At 41.5% G+C, this 13,778-nt stretch overlaps 1 protein-coding gene across 1 annotated transcript in view; it reads right to left on the reverse strand.

Moving 5' to 3' along the window:
- NEGR1 (neuronal growth regulator 1) overlaps positions 1 to 11,209 on the reverse strand; it is a 307,368-nt gene extending 296,159 nt beyond the window's left edge. The window contains exon 1 of the mRNA XM_064516359.1: positions 10,736 to 11,209. Within this exon, the coding sequence (XP_064372429.1) occupies positions 10,736 to 10,911 (176 nt within the window). The 5' untranslated portion in view covers positions 10,912 to 11,209. The remainder of the gene's footprint in view (positions 1 to 10,735) is intronic.
- Positions 11,210 to 13,778: the final 2,569 nt, after the last annotated feature.

Genomic DNA, 13,778 nt, shown 5'->3' on the forward strand with positions numbered 1-13,778 from the left:
TTCTGAAATAGTTTTTCAGGTATAAAAATCAGAACTTTATCTTTCATGATGACATAATCCTTCAACACTGGCATGTATGCCCACATCCACTCAAGTGCCCACAGAATGATTCTCTTCCAACTAAGTATAGTCTCTGAAACTGCAAAATCATCACCAGCACTTGAACCAGCCTAATTACACATTGAACTAACTGGTGGGCCATGCTCACTATAAAGTCATCATCAAATATCTACCAGATTAATAAGTAATACACCATGCAAAAACAGACTTGCAGTTAATCTACTAGCTTCATGTGCTGTTAAGTGCATACAACTTACTATAGAAAAAGTATTGAGAAATGCTACTGTGATTGCTGAACGTTTTATTGGGCCTATTTTGCATATCCATCTACATGCAAATGTACGTGCACTAATGAATCCAGGATGTTCTGGGGTCTCTGACAGCTGTAATGTTGGGAAAAAAAATGTGCAACCGGCAGGAGGAGGAAACATTTTTTTCTGGTAAGTTGAAAAATAATAATAATAGAAAAAAGCTCAGGTTTCTGATAGGGTGGAATAAAACTCAGTGGTATTTGGTATGCCTATACAATATAACACAGCACAGCAACCTCAGCTAGCTCCAAGAGCCACAGTGTGTTCATGCAGTACTATTCAATGCTGCATACAGAGATTTTCTCCCATTCTGAAAGCAACATACACACACTAAGCAGTCCAGCCATCTAGCTCAGCTATTTAGCTCCGGTGAAGAGTCACTAAATCAACTATGCAGTTCCTGTTCCAGGGCTAGCTTGGTAGTAAGGGCTTGGGATATCTACACCAGGCTAATAGGATGGTGGAGACAAAACTACAGACAAAAGGCAGAAGAGGGACTGTCCTGATTGATTAGAAACTTAAACAAGCATACCACCAAGTCAGCATGAACCATAAACTGCTGTCTTGGTTGAGTTTGGGGAAAATGGATATTTTACAAGTTCGTAAATTTATTTCCTCTGCTTCTAAGTAGGACCTTTCTTTTTTTGCAAGTACAAGGAACCTGTACTCATCATCAGTTTTCAAAGGCTAATAGAGAGAGACAAAAAGACAGACAAAATTGAAGTGAACTCAGAAGACTACTGCCTACTTCTGCCAAGTACAGACAGTGCCCTAATAGAGGATTGTTTAACAAAATTTTATCCCCACGTCCCTCACTAGGATTAGCATTCTCTAAGGAAGTCAAAGGTTTGTCTTCCAACCTTATCTTTCCAGATCATTTTAATTTACAGATGAAGCTAAATAAAGACAACCAGAGCCCTAGTAGCAAAAGTCTGTGGATGATTATGATCAGCAATCTGACTGATTTTTAAATCTTAAATCATCGGTTATGAGGATCATTGCCTCCACTGTCACCAGCAAAATCCAAAATCTCACTGAATTTATCCAAAACTGTGGCCAGCCTGATTAATCTATACCTGCTTTCAGTTACTTGCTGATTTGAACCTCTCCAGTTCGAGGGGGGAGGAGGAAGTTGTTTAGTCTCAGGCCCATCTGTTCCTTTCCCTGCACCAAAGCAGTACTTCAAGGGACAAACGTAAAGTTTTCACTGTTTGAGCTGTGACTCACTAAGCTATTAGGGCAGTAATGAGATTTTTGCATATAAAATTTCTTTCTTCTAGTTTCATTATTATGAAGAACGACAGTCTCATTATGGAAGAGGGAGAAAGAGGATGATGCTGTCTTAGAAAGAATGGCCCACAATATTAAAATACTATAATGCACTTAGAGAACTGTAGCTGGCATGGTCCAAAACCATGCAGAGGGGAATCAAACAATGTAGATGGTAACATGCCAGTGCTTGATAGGGTTCCCTGACCCTGTCTGGCCATAAAGTATAGATGTAGACATGTAAGTCTACATCTGGTACATATTTGAATTCATTAGTCGAGTGCAAACCTTACTGTACCCATAAATCTATGCAAGTCTCAAAAAGGAGCTGAAATGTCTCCAGTTTCATTCTAAGGGCCTGTTGCAGCACAGACTTTAGTTTCCAAGCACAGTGCAAATTTGCTGGGTCAAATTTCTGACAGGAGATAAAGTGGTAAGCCAATACTGCATGTCTCTGGCCTATGAAGTAAGACAGTGTGAACCCTTCGAGACTTATTTCTCTAGGATGTAGGCTACAATCAACTTTTATGCAAGATGACAAGAAGAAAGTAATTTAAGTCTTTTCCCCTCCCTCAATAGAACAGCTCACATCTTATTTGGAAGCAATTCTGTTTTACATTCCTTATTGATTCCTTATTTTGTTCCATTTCCTCTACATAACATCTGAAACAGTCATGATCATTCAAAATGATAAATTATTTTAATTTGCTCTAAAATTATTTATTTTAACTGCACAGACAAGAGGCAATGTGCTTATTTAATAACTGGCAGGGATTTGGAATGTGAAAATCCTGCCTAAACATCATCTTAATTTTTACAGGGTTGTGTGCACATGTATGTCTATACATAATACAATTATATTTCAGAGATCATAGAGAGATCAGAGAGATTTCACAGCAAAATAATGTATGAGCTTGAACTGTACAAGAATGTGAAAAGAGTATGAAAATCAAGAAATGTACCTTTTAAAAATGTAATGTAAAGGAAAGTGGAAATATTTTTTATTTATTACACCTCTTATCCCCCATACAGACATATCTACATTTATACATTTACGCATACAACTATAGTCAACACTGGTTTGTGGATATGCATCATAGGGACTCTAACATTAGAATATATATTATCATCTATATACATTATGTACACTTGATATTCAATCAAGTTACTCACGCTGTTTTTCACACTGCAAAACTGTCATTCTGAATGCCAAATTCTCAGTAATATGAATGATGATGGACTGAGAACATTGGTTGATGTGTCAGTGACTCTCCCTGACCATTCTTGCTCTTTTGGCAAAGGTTATTGGCTTTAAAGTGTAGTTCTTGTTGGAAGAGAAGCTGTGACAAAGGCAAAAGTGGCAAGTGATTAAGTCCCAATCCTCAAAAGTGACTAGCCCCCCTCAGCAACTTAAATACGAATTAGGCATCTAAATCCCCTTGAGAACATGAATGTGAATGGCTTAGGAGTCAAAGACTACTTGACATTCAGCATGATACAGGCTCTCAATCCACTTCAGCACTTCTGTTGATTTTGACAAGAACAGTTGGATGTTTCTCAGGGCAATTTATATGTGAATCTGTAGGATTGCACAGCTCCAGAAGTATCAGCAAGGAGGCCCCACAGAAGAAAAACCATGATGATAACCATAATTCTGTAATTTCATTCCTGAATGCCTGGAATCAGGAGAAGTAAAAGCAAGAACTAGAAATGGTCTCGGCAAGATTTCACTTGGACAGGAATCCCCTGAGCCAATGATATGGCAATGATGTACTTTATGGGGAAAGGTGAAGTCAGATCTGAAAAACATGTTTTCAAAGACAGAGAAACGGAAGACATGGATTAAGATGCCACTGCCAAACTTCTCTTGCCAAAATAGAATTTGTTCCTCTCCTAGACTCTGGTTTCAGGGACCCAGTGATTCCAATAGAGCCAATATGACCCATATTGATAGAACAAGAAAGAGGGGAAAAACAAAAACAATGCCCTGGTAGCAACTCCCTGAAGCAGTCAAAATCCCAGGTGACAAAGAGTAGAGAAACCAGTGATCTTGATAGAGATTACCATTGCTGAAAGTTTAACAGACAGAAAACTACAAACCCCTTGTTTTAAAAAGCCCGTGCTATACTGCTTCAACACTTCACCCCTGGACACAACTTCAGGAGGGAGTTAAGAGGTGTTGATGGTAAATTGATTAAATTCTTTTTGCTAGAATTTATTTCATTTACTTTGATGGCTTCTTTATACAGGCTTCACACTCCTATCTAGTATATAATTTCTCATTGATTTCTCAAAGAGCCAACATGTGAAGAACTCACTTTAAGTAAAGGACCTGAACCTTATGTAAGAAAAGAAGAGTTAGTCCAGATATTTGGTGATACCAAATATTTACAACTCCTCCTTTTGGTTATCTTAGGCTATACCTAATACAAAGAGCTGCATTTGGCATCCCTAAAGGAATCTAGTTTAGAAAAATGTTAGATGGACATTTCCTCCTTGAGCTGTAAGGAGAGAAACAGTGAAAAGCAGAAAGCATCTACCTTTCTGATACAAGCAAAAAGCATCCAGGAAAGTCTTTTTCAATAAATGGTGAGAACTGTGATCTCTATGAAGCTCAAGAGAGCCACAGTGAAATAAAAAGTCATTAGTACCGTACAAGGAATAGCATTCCTCTAATTCACTGCTTTGAAGCATTGTGTGCCACCCCAGGAGGTATTACAGTGAAAACGCTTGGTACCTCTTGGAGGAGGTGGAAGTCACACTTGCTGGATTTAGGTTTGTAGATCCCAGGCCCAAGCAGCAGCTGTTGTAAACAAAGACCCTGAGAGATACTGAAGAAGCCAAGAGTCGCTCCTCCCATACCCTGGCTGGCAACTTGTTCCACCAGTGGGAAAACTTGTGAAAAAAGATAAGTTAATTTACTGTAAAAGCAGCCATCAAAAGAAATTGATAGAGATTCAGATCATTTGTCCACTATGCACCAAACCTTTTAATACCAGCAAGAAATGCAGAGATACTAGTTGTGGAGAAAATGGAAAAAAATTGAGTGAGAAATAGAGGACCCAGGCCTGAGATAGACAGTTCCTGCCTCATGACTACAAAACACATCCTGGTACCAGCAATTTCGGGCTAGAAGGTAAAGCTTGTCATCCTGTTAACCTACAACTCCCCACTTATCTTCTTCAGCGTGCCTCTTCTTGTCCTCTGCAAAGATGATTACGCTGTTAAATAACAGAGGGGATATATATTGCCTCCATATGCTGCTGTTGGATCCAGTAAACTGTTGTCTGTGTGTTAACTTGTTATTACATGGCCTGTTTAATGTACTCCTACATAGTATTTATCTGCAACTATTTGGCACGCATGTAAGCCCAAGTTGCTGTCCATCTTGTATTACCTGCTAGCTCATATGAAATGTTTGAGGATTACCTCAAGCCTCCTAGGCAGGGGAGAGTATGACCCCACACCATACAGACCTAAAACTCTCAAAGGTGGCAAAAAAAGGAGCAAGCCTACATGTAAGAAATTCAAATTTAGAAAACAAAATAAAAGAGTCCATAACCCTCCACCCTATGATCAGGAAAAAAAAAAAAATTCTTCAGCAATTTTTCTTCTCAGGTGACTGTTGGCTTCTCTGTCATCTTGAACAAAATTCACATGGGATGGCCACAAACAGACTACTGTTGTCAAAAACAACGAGGATGGAGTTTAATCTACCTGTTAATGAAACTGGCCTAAAATTTATCTCGGATCTTCTCAACCAGGTCAGACAAGAATTGATGCCCACTTGAACTGACTGCTATATGTTAGATAGAAAAACAAAGAAACATTTCACTTGCACAACAAACTTAGCACCATGCACTGAGAAAGAGTTTTCCACCTGTAATTCCCAGTGGTGCCATGGCAGCAGTGCTAGGAGAAAGCAGTGCTAGAGGCTGCAGCCTAAACAAGGCTCAGGCATTTAACTGCTTTGTTCTACAACCATAACTGAAGTGAATTATCTGTTTTACAGCTTTCATGACTGCTACTCTTCACTTATACCCTTTGGGAATCTTGATCCAAAAGATTCCAGGTAGATATTTAACTCTTTGCAGTGAAAATTTCACATTAAGTTATTTTATATACTCTAAGGCATATATTTCATTAATTATTCCATAATCACATAGCAGGAAAGAATCTTTTGCTTATTTTTAAAATGTGGTAAGTTCTAAAACTTAATTTACTGTGATTATAGACAATATAAAAGTACTACCAGGTATATCAGCTGTTGTTATTCATAAACTATAGAAAGGTAACATGCAGGAAAAAGGACTGCTTGCTAGAGAAAGCCATATTGATCACCTTTAGATCTGTACATTGAGATATCTCAAGGGGATTTTGTTTACAAATCACAGAAAAGGTGTGTAGGGACTGTTAAGAAACATGAACTATTTTCTTGGGTATATAAAGGAAAGAGGGCCACATACATAAAACAACCACAGACTAGACTACCATCATTATAGAAATTCCAAAGAGAAATTCTCTTTCAGCTCTCCTGGGCAGAATAGCCTTTTGTTACCAGACTGATTATCAGCTCTCCAGCTGTCCTTCTTGCTACACCCAATAGCACTACCAGAGGGAAGGGGACAGAGCAGCAGCTAGCCACAGTGAAGGTGGCTTTCTTACTCCCAGAACAACAAATCCTCAAGTATAAACACCACTCAGGAGACAGGAAAGAAAAGAAACAGATTATGCACGTTTGCTCCCCACAGTTATGATAATCTTAACTTAATGAATTGGTGTTAATTTGTTGCCTTTCTTAAAAGGTTTATGTTCTTGTAGTGCCACTTCTGTTGTCAAAATGTTACAGGTACATTGCAAACCTATGCCAATCACTCTGTTTCTACATGTCTTTAAAGAGTCACTAATGAACTACAGTTCTGAAAACAGAGAGTGTTTCCTGTATTTTTAGCAATTTAGCAATCTATTTTTTTAAATAAAAAAACTTTTATATATCTTCTTCTCTCCTCCCTCACGTGTTCTCATTAAATCTTATTGATTACCTGGGAAGAATCTAGGAAAAAATGTAGGACAGATTTTATACTCTAGAAAACGTTTCTTTCTAAAATTATTTTCTCATAGAAAATAACTAAAAACTGATATAATTTCTTATAACTTCAATAAAAAGTGATACAAATACTGTAGGGACAGCATGCATCAAGCACTGATTGAAGAAAATCAAGAAGAGTCATTTTTTAATTACTGAGAACACAGAAATGACTCATCATCAGAACGAACATCTTGGTTAAATGAGAGTTTTTCTTTAAAAAATTATAAGATTGTTTCCAAAAAAAAGTGTGTTGAATAGTATATTTGTACCCTTTAGCATTTTTTCAAACTATTTATTAGGCAAGTACATTTACAGATTAAAAGTGCCGTGTGCCATTTCCTTTGTAAAAGTTGACAATTGTTGGCTATAATTAGAGGTATTTTAATACTATGTAGGCCATGTCATCCAAAGAATATCAAGAATAGGCCCAACCACAGCATGCTCCAGGTTGTATAAAATGGAAATGTATTTATCTCAAAAGAATGTAGTAACTACAAAATGGGAAGGCCTTGTAAAACATACAGCCAATTTAAACACACTCTGCAGGGAGTAATATTAAGAGCTTTGCTTCACAGCATAGTATTAGAAAAATACTACACGTGTGTTTGATGCAATATTGATTAAATACACTCTAATGTGAACTAACTGTTTGAAAAAAAGGATCCACACTACTTATTCTACATCATGTTAACACTTAGGGGCTTTTATTTGAAAACCTCAGCATTTAAAGAAGACTTTAGTCCTCATTTTTTAATAAAGAGGGTGAAAACTTAATATGACAATTGAGACTGGAACTCGGGTACTCTGCCATGTTGTTCATTGAAATATACTATTTGTTTTCTTCAGTAACACCTTGGCTCAAAACAAGACTTGCAAGTAAAATTTATTCTCAGTTCAACACAGGTAAATCCATTTATTCACAGTTACTGAGGTCTACAAAATGTTTATCTATGTGCAATTAAGCTAAACTGCTAAGTAAAACCACTGAAAAACAGTGCCACAGTCCTCAGAACTGGAGCAGGGATGTGTTAAGAGCAAGCACTTGTGAAGTGCCTTCAATGCCCAGTCATTCAGACACAAGTAAACATTCACATGCATCACCAACCAGTGTAATCTTTCTTCAGCCTAGAAAATGCGGACTCAGTTATGTGAATGACTCCCATAATCTATCTTTTATTATTAAAAAATAAATGCTAAATGCTTTAAGCACAGTGTTTTCTGATTTTAACAAGCAAAGTAAGGAGTAAAATTTGAAAACCTTACTTCTGGAGAAGAGATAAAATTGGGGAAGTCTGGTGCTACCCTCTTGGAGGAAATCAACATGTGCCAAAAGACATAAACTGATGGCCATCTTGCACAAAGAGGCAGGGTACTACTACACACAGCCAACTTTGAATGCTGCCATGTACAGTGATAGAGAAGATCTAAATATAGAGGTCTACAGAGCTCGAAGAAAGAACTCCTTTCTCTTATGTCCAAATAACTGCTTTATCCAGCTTACTGGAATTTGTAATTAAAATTGTCAGCTTCCAATATTTAAGATACTAGTAATTTCCTTTCATATATATTTGAGAATATTTATAAAACAAACATCAAGTGAGGAAAATTTCAGGAGGGGTGGTGAAGATTTGCACCAGGAGATTCAAGATAAACAGCTCTACCTATCTTCTGTATACTCTTTTGAAAATTTTTTCCTATAGTGATCCTACATTTCCCCTTTCAAATTATTTTATTAGCTGAGAACAAAGCATACTCTTACTTGAAAAAGAAAGCCCACAAAGAGTATGAAAAAATGAAAAATAAAAGTTAATCATTTACATCATAGAAACAGAAGAATGAACAAAGAGATACAACATGTGTCATTTCAACATATAATTGCTTCATTCTGCAGTTAAGTAATGATGTTTATGTTCTCTTTAACAGCACCTTTCTTTCCAAAACAGATATACTCCCTCAGTTGTGAGCCAAATGTAATCTTTTAATCTTAAAATTCGATTTTCCTTTATGTAACCTATCCAGCTGCAGAGACCGTTTCAAGCACAATTTTAGGCCCAGAAAACTGAATGTGTTCTAGCTACTCTATAGCTGAAATCCACCAAGAGGTAACCTTTAGAGTATCTGTATAATTTCTGAATAAGGTGGTTCTAAATGTGCGTGTGTGTGTACGTACACACACACACACGTCTCAATAACACTCAGCACTGGCTGAAGATCTGTCTGAACTGTCTCCCAACTCACCAAGTTACCTCCTGCGCAACCTTTAAATCTGAAACACTGCAAATAAGATACTTTTTGTTACTATATTTCCTTTGATTCTCCAATTCTATAGACAGAACAGATGAGGACTTCAGGACGTGAAAATACAGAGTATAACTAAGGTATACATGAAAAATATTTGTCAGCTGCCCTACATAGACATCTACTGTATTTGCAACAGCTACTACACCAGAAGCAAACTGGCTTGCTCTAAAACAATTCCAAATTTCTATTGAAAATACTTTATGTAATGTTTTTACAGCAGATTTTAGAATCGTTAAAAATGCATATGGCTAAAATACTTTATAATCTGTGGACCTAAGTGAGTGACACCCTAAAGAAAGATAATACAGCCAGATACTATGTAGCTTAAAACTACTGCCTATTAAATTAAAGATTTGTCATACAAAAGAAGGTTCAGCCTATTGCAATCATATTCCAAATAATGAGAAAATGTATTTTTCCTGAACTATAGCAACAACCAGTATCATGACAGAAGTACAATGTACAAATAAAAAGGTAAAATTGAAAAAATTCAAATCAAGCCAGAGGATTAATGAGTTGAAATCAAAAAGAAGGATTCAAGTAGATTAAGTACGGTGTACTACCACTGGTAAACAAATTTCACTCCAGTCAACTGGACTTTAAAAGATACTGTAACCATACAGAATGCAAGCTTCATTAAGAGAAGTATTAACGAAGCTATGGTAAGCATGTAATCTCCTAATGGCGTAAAGCTAGCTTTTCAAGGTTAATCATCAAAAAATAAATATGTAAAAAATAACAACACAAATACTTATAACTGTCCGATGCTTAGTACCATATTCCAGCTGAGCAATATCGTGACAGTGATGTTTGGATTACAGATTCCATAACAAGTGCTGCAAGCCAAGAACTACATCATTTTTTCGAGCAACACCGACTTCCAAACTTCCATAAACAAAGTTGTTATTCCAAAAATAAGTATATACCTTTTGCAGCCATATAAATGGTATTGCAAACGTTAAGAATGCCTCTGTTAACAATATGCCTGCTTTCTGTTACTGCCTTCAAACATAAATTCACCACCGATCATTATCTTGGAATTTATAAATGTATCAGCTTGTGGTTTTAAACTACGTTTTACTAAATATAAAACACTTAAAATTGGAAATTACTGCCATCACATATCAGAACTCCTTAAAGGTTACCGTAGTAAAAAACTAAACACATACCACGCCCAGCGAACTAAACTACAGCTACACTGATCGGTAGTCCTTATATGAAGCTATCTGCCACTAACATTCAAAGAGAGAGACATAAAGCATAATTTAGGTGATACAACTTCTCTCTGCTGACCTGAACCGTGACTACGAACACCGCAAAAGATGTTTCGCACATCTGACGGGGGGAGTTTACGAGGAATTGCTGAAGTCTGAGCGCGGACGAGCATCCACCTGCCCCTTTTTTCCGAAGGGAAATACTTGTCCGGCCGCCCCGCTGGCTTCAGGGACGGCGGGGATGCAGATGGTCACTGCCAGGCTGCGGGGCGCAGAGCGCGGCGCGGGAACCGCGCTTCGCCAGGAGCCGCAAACTTGTTTCCACGGGAAATGAACGCGGGCAAAGGGGATGGCCGGGAGGCGGCGGGGGGGGGGGGGGGGCCGGGGCGCCCCGCGGCCTCCCCGCGGCTGCCTGCGCCCCGGCCCCTCGCCGCGCCGCCCGCGGTGCGCGCCCCCGCCCGCCCCGGCGCGGAAGCGGCTCGGTCTCCTACCTAAGCACCGCCGTGTCCCCCTTCCTGACGACCAGGTGGTCCACAGCCGCCCCGGGGAAGTCGGCGCTCTGCCCGCCGGGCAGGCAGGAGGGCAGCAGGCAGCACAGGCTGAGGAGCACCGCCGCCAGCCACTGGTTGGAGCAGCAAGCACCCTGCACCAGCAGCATCATGTCCATGCCGCGCCCGCTCCGCGCCCGCGCCCGCTCCGCGCTCCCCCTCAGGCCGGCGGCGGCGGCGGCCGAGCGCTGCCCCCGGCGGCGGCCCTCGCTGCTGCCCGCGGTCGGCGGCCGAGCCCGGAGCGTGCCTCCTCTCGGGTGGCTGCCGCACCATCTAGCGAGGAGGGCAGCGCGCCCGGCTCTGCGCGCCGCGGCGGCGTCAGGCTCCGCGGCGGCAGACGGCCCCCAGGCTGGGAGCCCGTTGCCACGCAGCCGTTTCCTTAGCAACTCGTCCTGGCGACTGGCGGCGGAGCGGGGAAGGCGCGGGAAGGAGGGGACTCCGCGCACCGCGGCGGCGCCCGGCGGAGCGCTCCGCGCGCGCCCGCCCGCCCGCGGCCCGGAGGCCGCCCGCCCGCCGCGGCGAGCCGCCGCCCTCGCCGCCCTCCCTGAGGGCCAGCGGCCGGGCCGAGGGACACCCGGGGCGGCGGGAGCGCGGCCGCCGCGGCCCGCCCTGGCGCAGCCTCGGCAGGGCCGCAGGGCCCGGGCTGCAGCCGCCGAGCGGCGCAGGGCTGCGCGGCCCGCCGCCCGCGCACGGCCGGGGCGCTCCCGGCGGCCGGGGGCACTGCGCCCGCCGCTCGGACGGCGGGGTCGGGGGCGCCGGACGCAGCCCCGGGCGCCGAGGGCCGCCGCTGGCGTCCACCGACGGGAAGTGTCGGCTAGGGCCCGGCCCTCGCTGGAGCGTGTGGTACCACGCTGCCTCCCTTTCTCCTCCCACCCCCCTGCGAACCCCGGGGCCCAAACAGGGGCCCCGCTTCCTCTCAGAGGTGTCATTCCCCTTGCTCAGGTCATCAACAGCTCCTCAGTCCCTCTCATAGTGGCAACGCACGGCATCGAAGTGCAACCCCACACTGCACTCGCGAACTTTGCTATTTTCTGTTTAGTTACACCTCCTTGCAGCACACAGATTCAGAAAACATGGCTCCTCCTTGTCTGTCAACTGAAGCCCGAGTGCACTGTCTCCCTCTTGCCCACAACTGTCCACCATGCCCGATTCCTCGCAGAGTCGAGCCTACCTTTTTCCTGCTTTCACAAGGTAGTTGTGTGCCACAGCTAACCAGAAACTGCTCCCTCATATCCCTCAGTGATACATCCTCCCTTAAGAGTTGATAAGAATTTACCACTTTGTCAAAAGCTAGCAAGCCAAAAACTGCTTTAAGACAGTGTTGTTGAAATTCACACTAACAGCTCCACACAGAAGCATCTTCCTCCCTTAAGGAATTTCCAAAGAAATAATCTAGTCATCTCTGGATACATGATCAGCCACCCCAATACCCAGTTTTCAACTTGCTACAAAATACCACCAATTTAGGAATTCTGTTTGCTTGGCTTGTTTACCTTAACACATAATTTCTAGTCTAACTGTTGCATGATAGGACAAAAATTGTACTTCTCTCTGATCAGTCATAATCTCTTACAGGAATCCCTCTAGTCAGTTTGTGAGAAATTGCATAAGCAGTGCATTGTTACATAACAGGAACTGCATGATTTAGAAACATTCTCACAGTAGTTCACGCATCTCTGGCCAATATAATGCTCTAATTAGTCCTTCATATGAGTTCTGCAGCTTCAAGTTGCCAGCCCCTGATACAATGTGTACTAGTTTTCATGCAGGATTTTTGCTTTCACCAGCTGCTACGCAGTACATCTTCTGGTACGCTGTTTCTTCCTGCTCTCACTATGCCTGGTGTGTACCTCCTGTACAGGAAGCATGCTTTCTTCTGTATGCTTTACCCTTCTTTGTTTCATCCCATTGCCTTAGATCTTTCCAGCCATCAAAAGAAATTCTAGTGTACACAAAAGGCCATTCTTCTATCTAGTCTTGGGGCACGTGATACTAGTTTCCTTGACAAGATGCTATGTATAGTTTCTCAACTATGAGAAAGAGAGAGAGAGAGAAAGAGAGAGAGAGGGAGGGAGGGAGAGAGAGAGATTGGCTTACAGATTTTGGGTATGGACAACTCACTATCAGTATTATCTCTGTAATACAGTAATGACTTCTCAAACGTTAAATACATACTCCATAGCAAGACAATTCTTTGTGCTAGCATATATGCAACTTTCGGTTGTCCTTACTATGCAATACCCATCTATTGGGATCAAGACTGTAGAAACTCCCTGCAAACAGAAGCTGAATATCTAGTATCATGAAATACTTCTAGGAAATATTTCCGAATAACTGGTTTCTGAAGAAACACCACGTATTTAGAAACAGATTTCTCAACAGGACAGATTCCAACTGTAAGTCTCAGTTGTTTACACTAACAAAAAGTTGTTTATAGCAAGAAGAGCCATCCCACATCTCCCACCATCCCACATTCAAATATATTCAACAGTTTCCTTTAGAACCTTTCCAGACCTGTATCCTCCCTGCCGTTAGTGCTATTAAAGCTTAGCAGCAGCAAAACTTGACATTCCAAATACACTTACAGTAAATTTGTCATGTCTGTGTAGCTTTTGGATATAGTTTTTACCATCATGCACAAAGTTCTTTTGTCAGTAGTGTCAAAACATGTCTCCAAACACCCTATCCTCAAAGTGCTTTTCTCCACAAGAACCTCAGTAGCCCAGTGTTATTGATCAGAATTTCTTCACTGATATTTCACCTGTGGCAGTATCTCAGCTTCAACAGACATTTTCTGTCTTCTGCATAATTATTAACAAAGGGGTTCCTCATGAAATGATGAGCAACTGGTGCATTCTCTGCCAACTGGAATATTGGGAAGCCCATCAATTTATCCTACAGCCAAACATAAAATATTGCTCTGTTCCTGATCCTAGCATTATATTTTCCCAATCCACAAGCTCTGATGTATCAGGTTTTCTTTCTA

This window comes from Dromaius novaehollandiae, chromosome 8 (assembly GCF_036370855.1).
Source record: "Dromaius novaehollandiae isolate bDroNov1 chromosome 8, bDroNov1.hap1, whole genome shotgun sequence".
NCBI lineage: Eukaryota > Metazoa > Chordata > Aves > Casuariiformes > Dromaiidae > Dromaius > Dromaius novaehollandiae.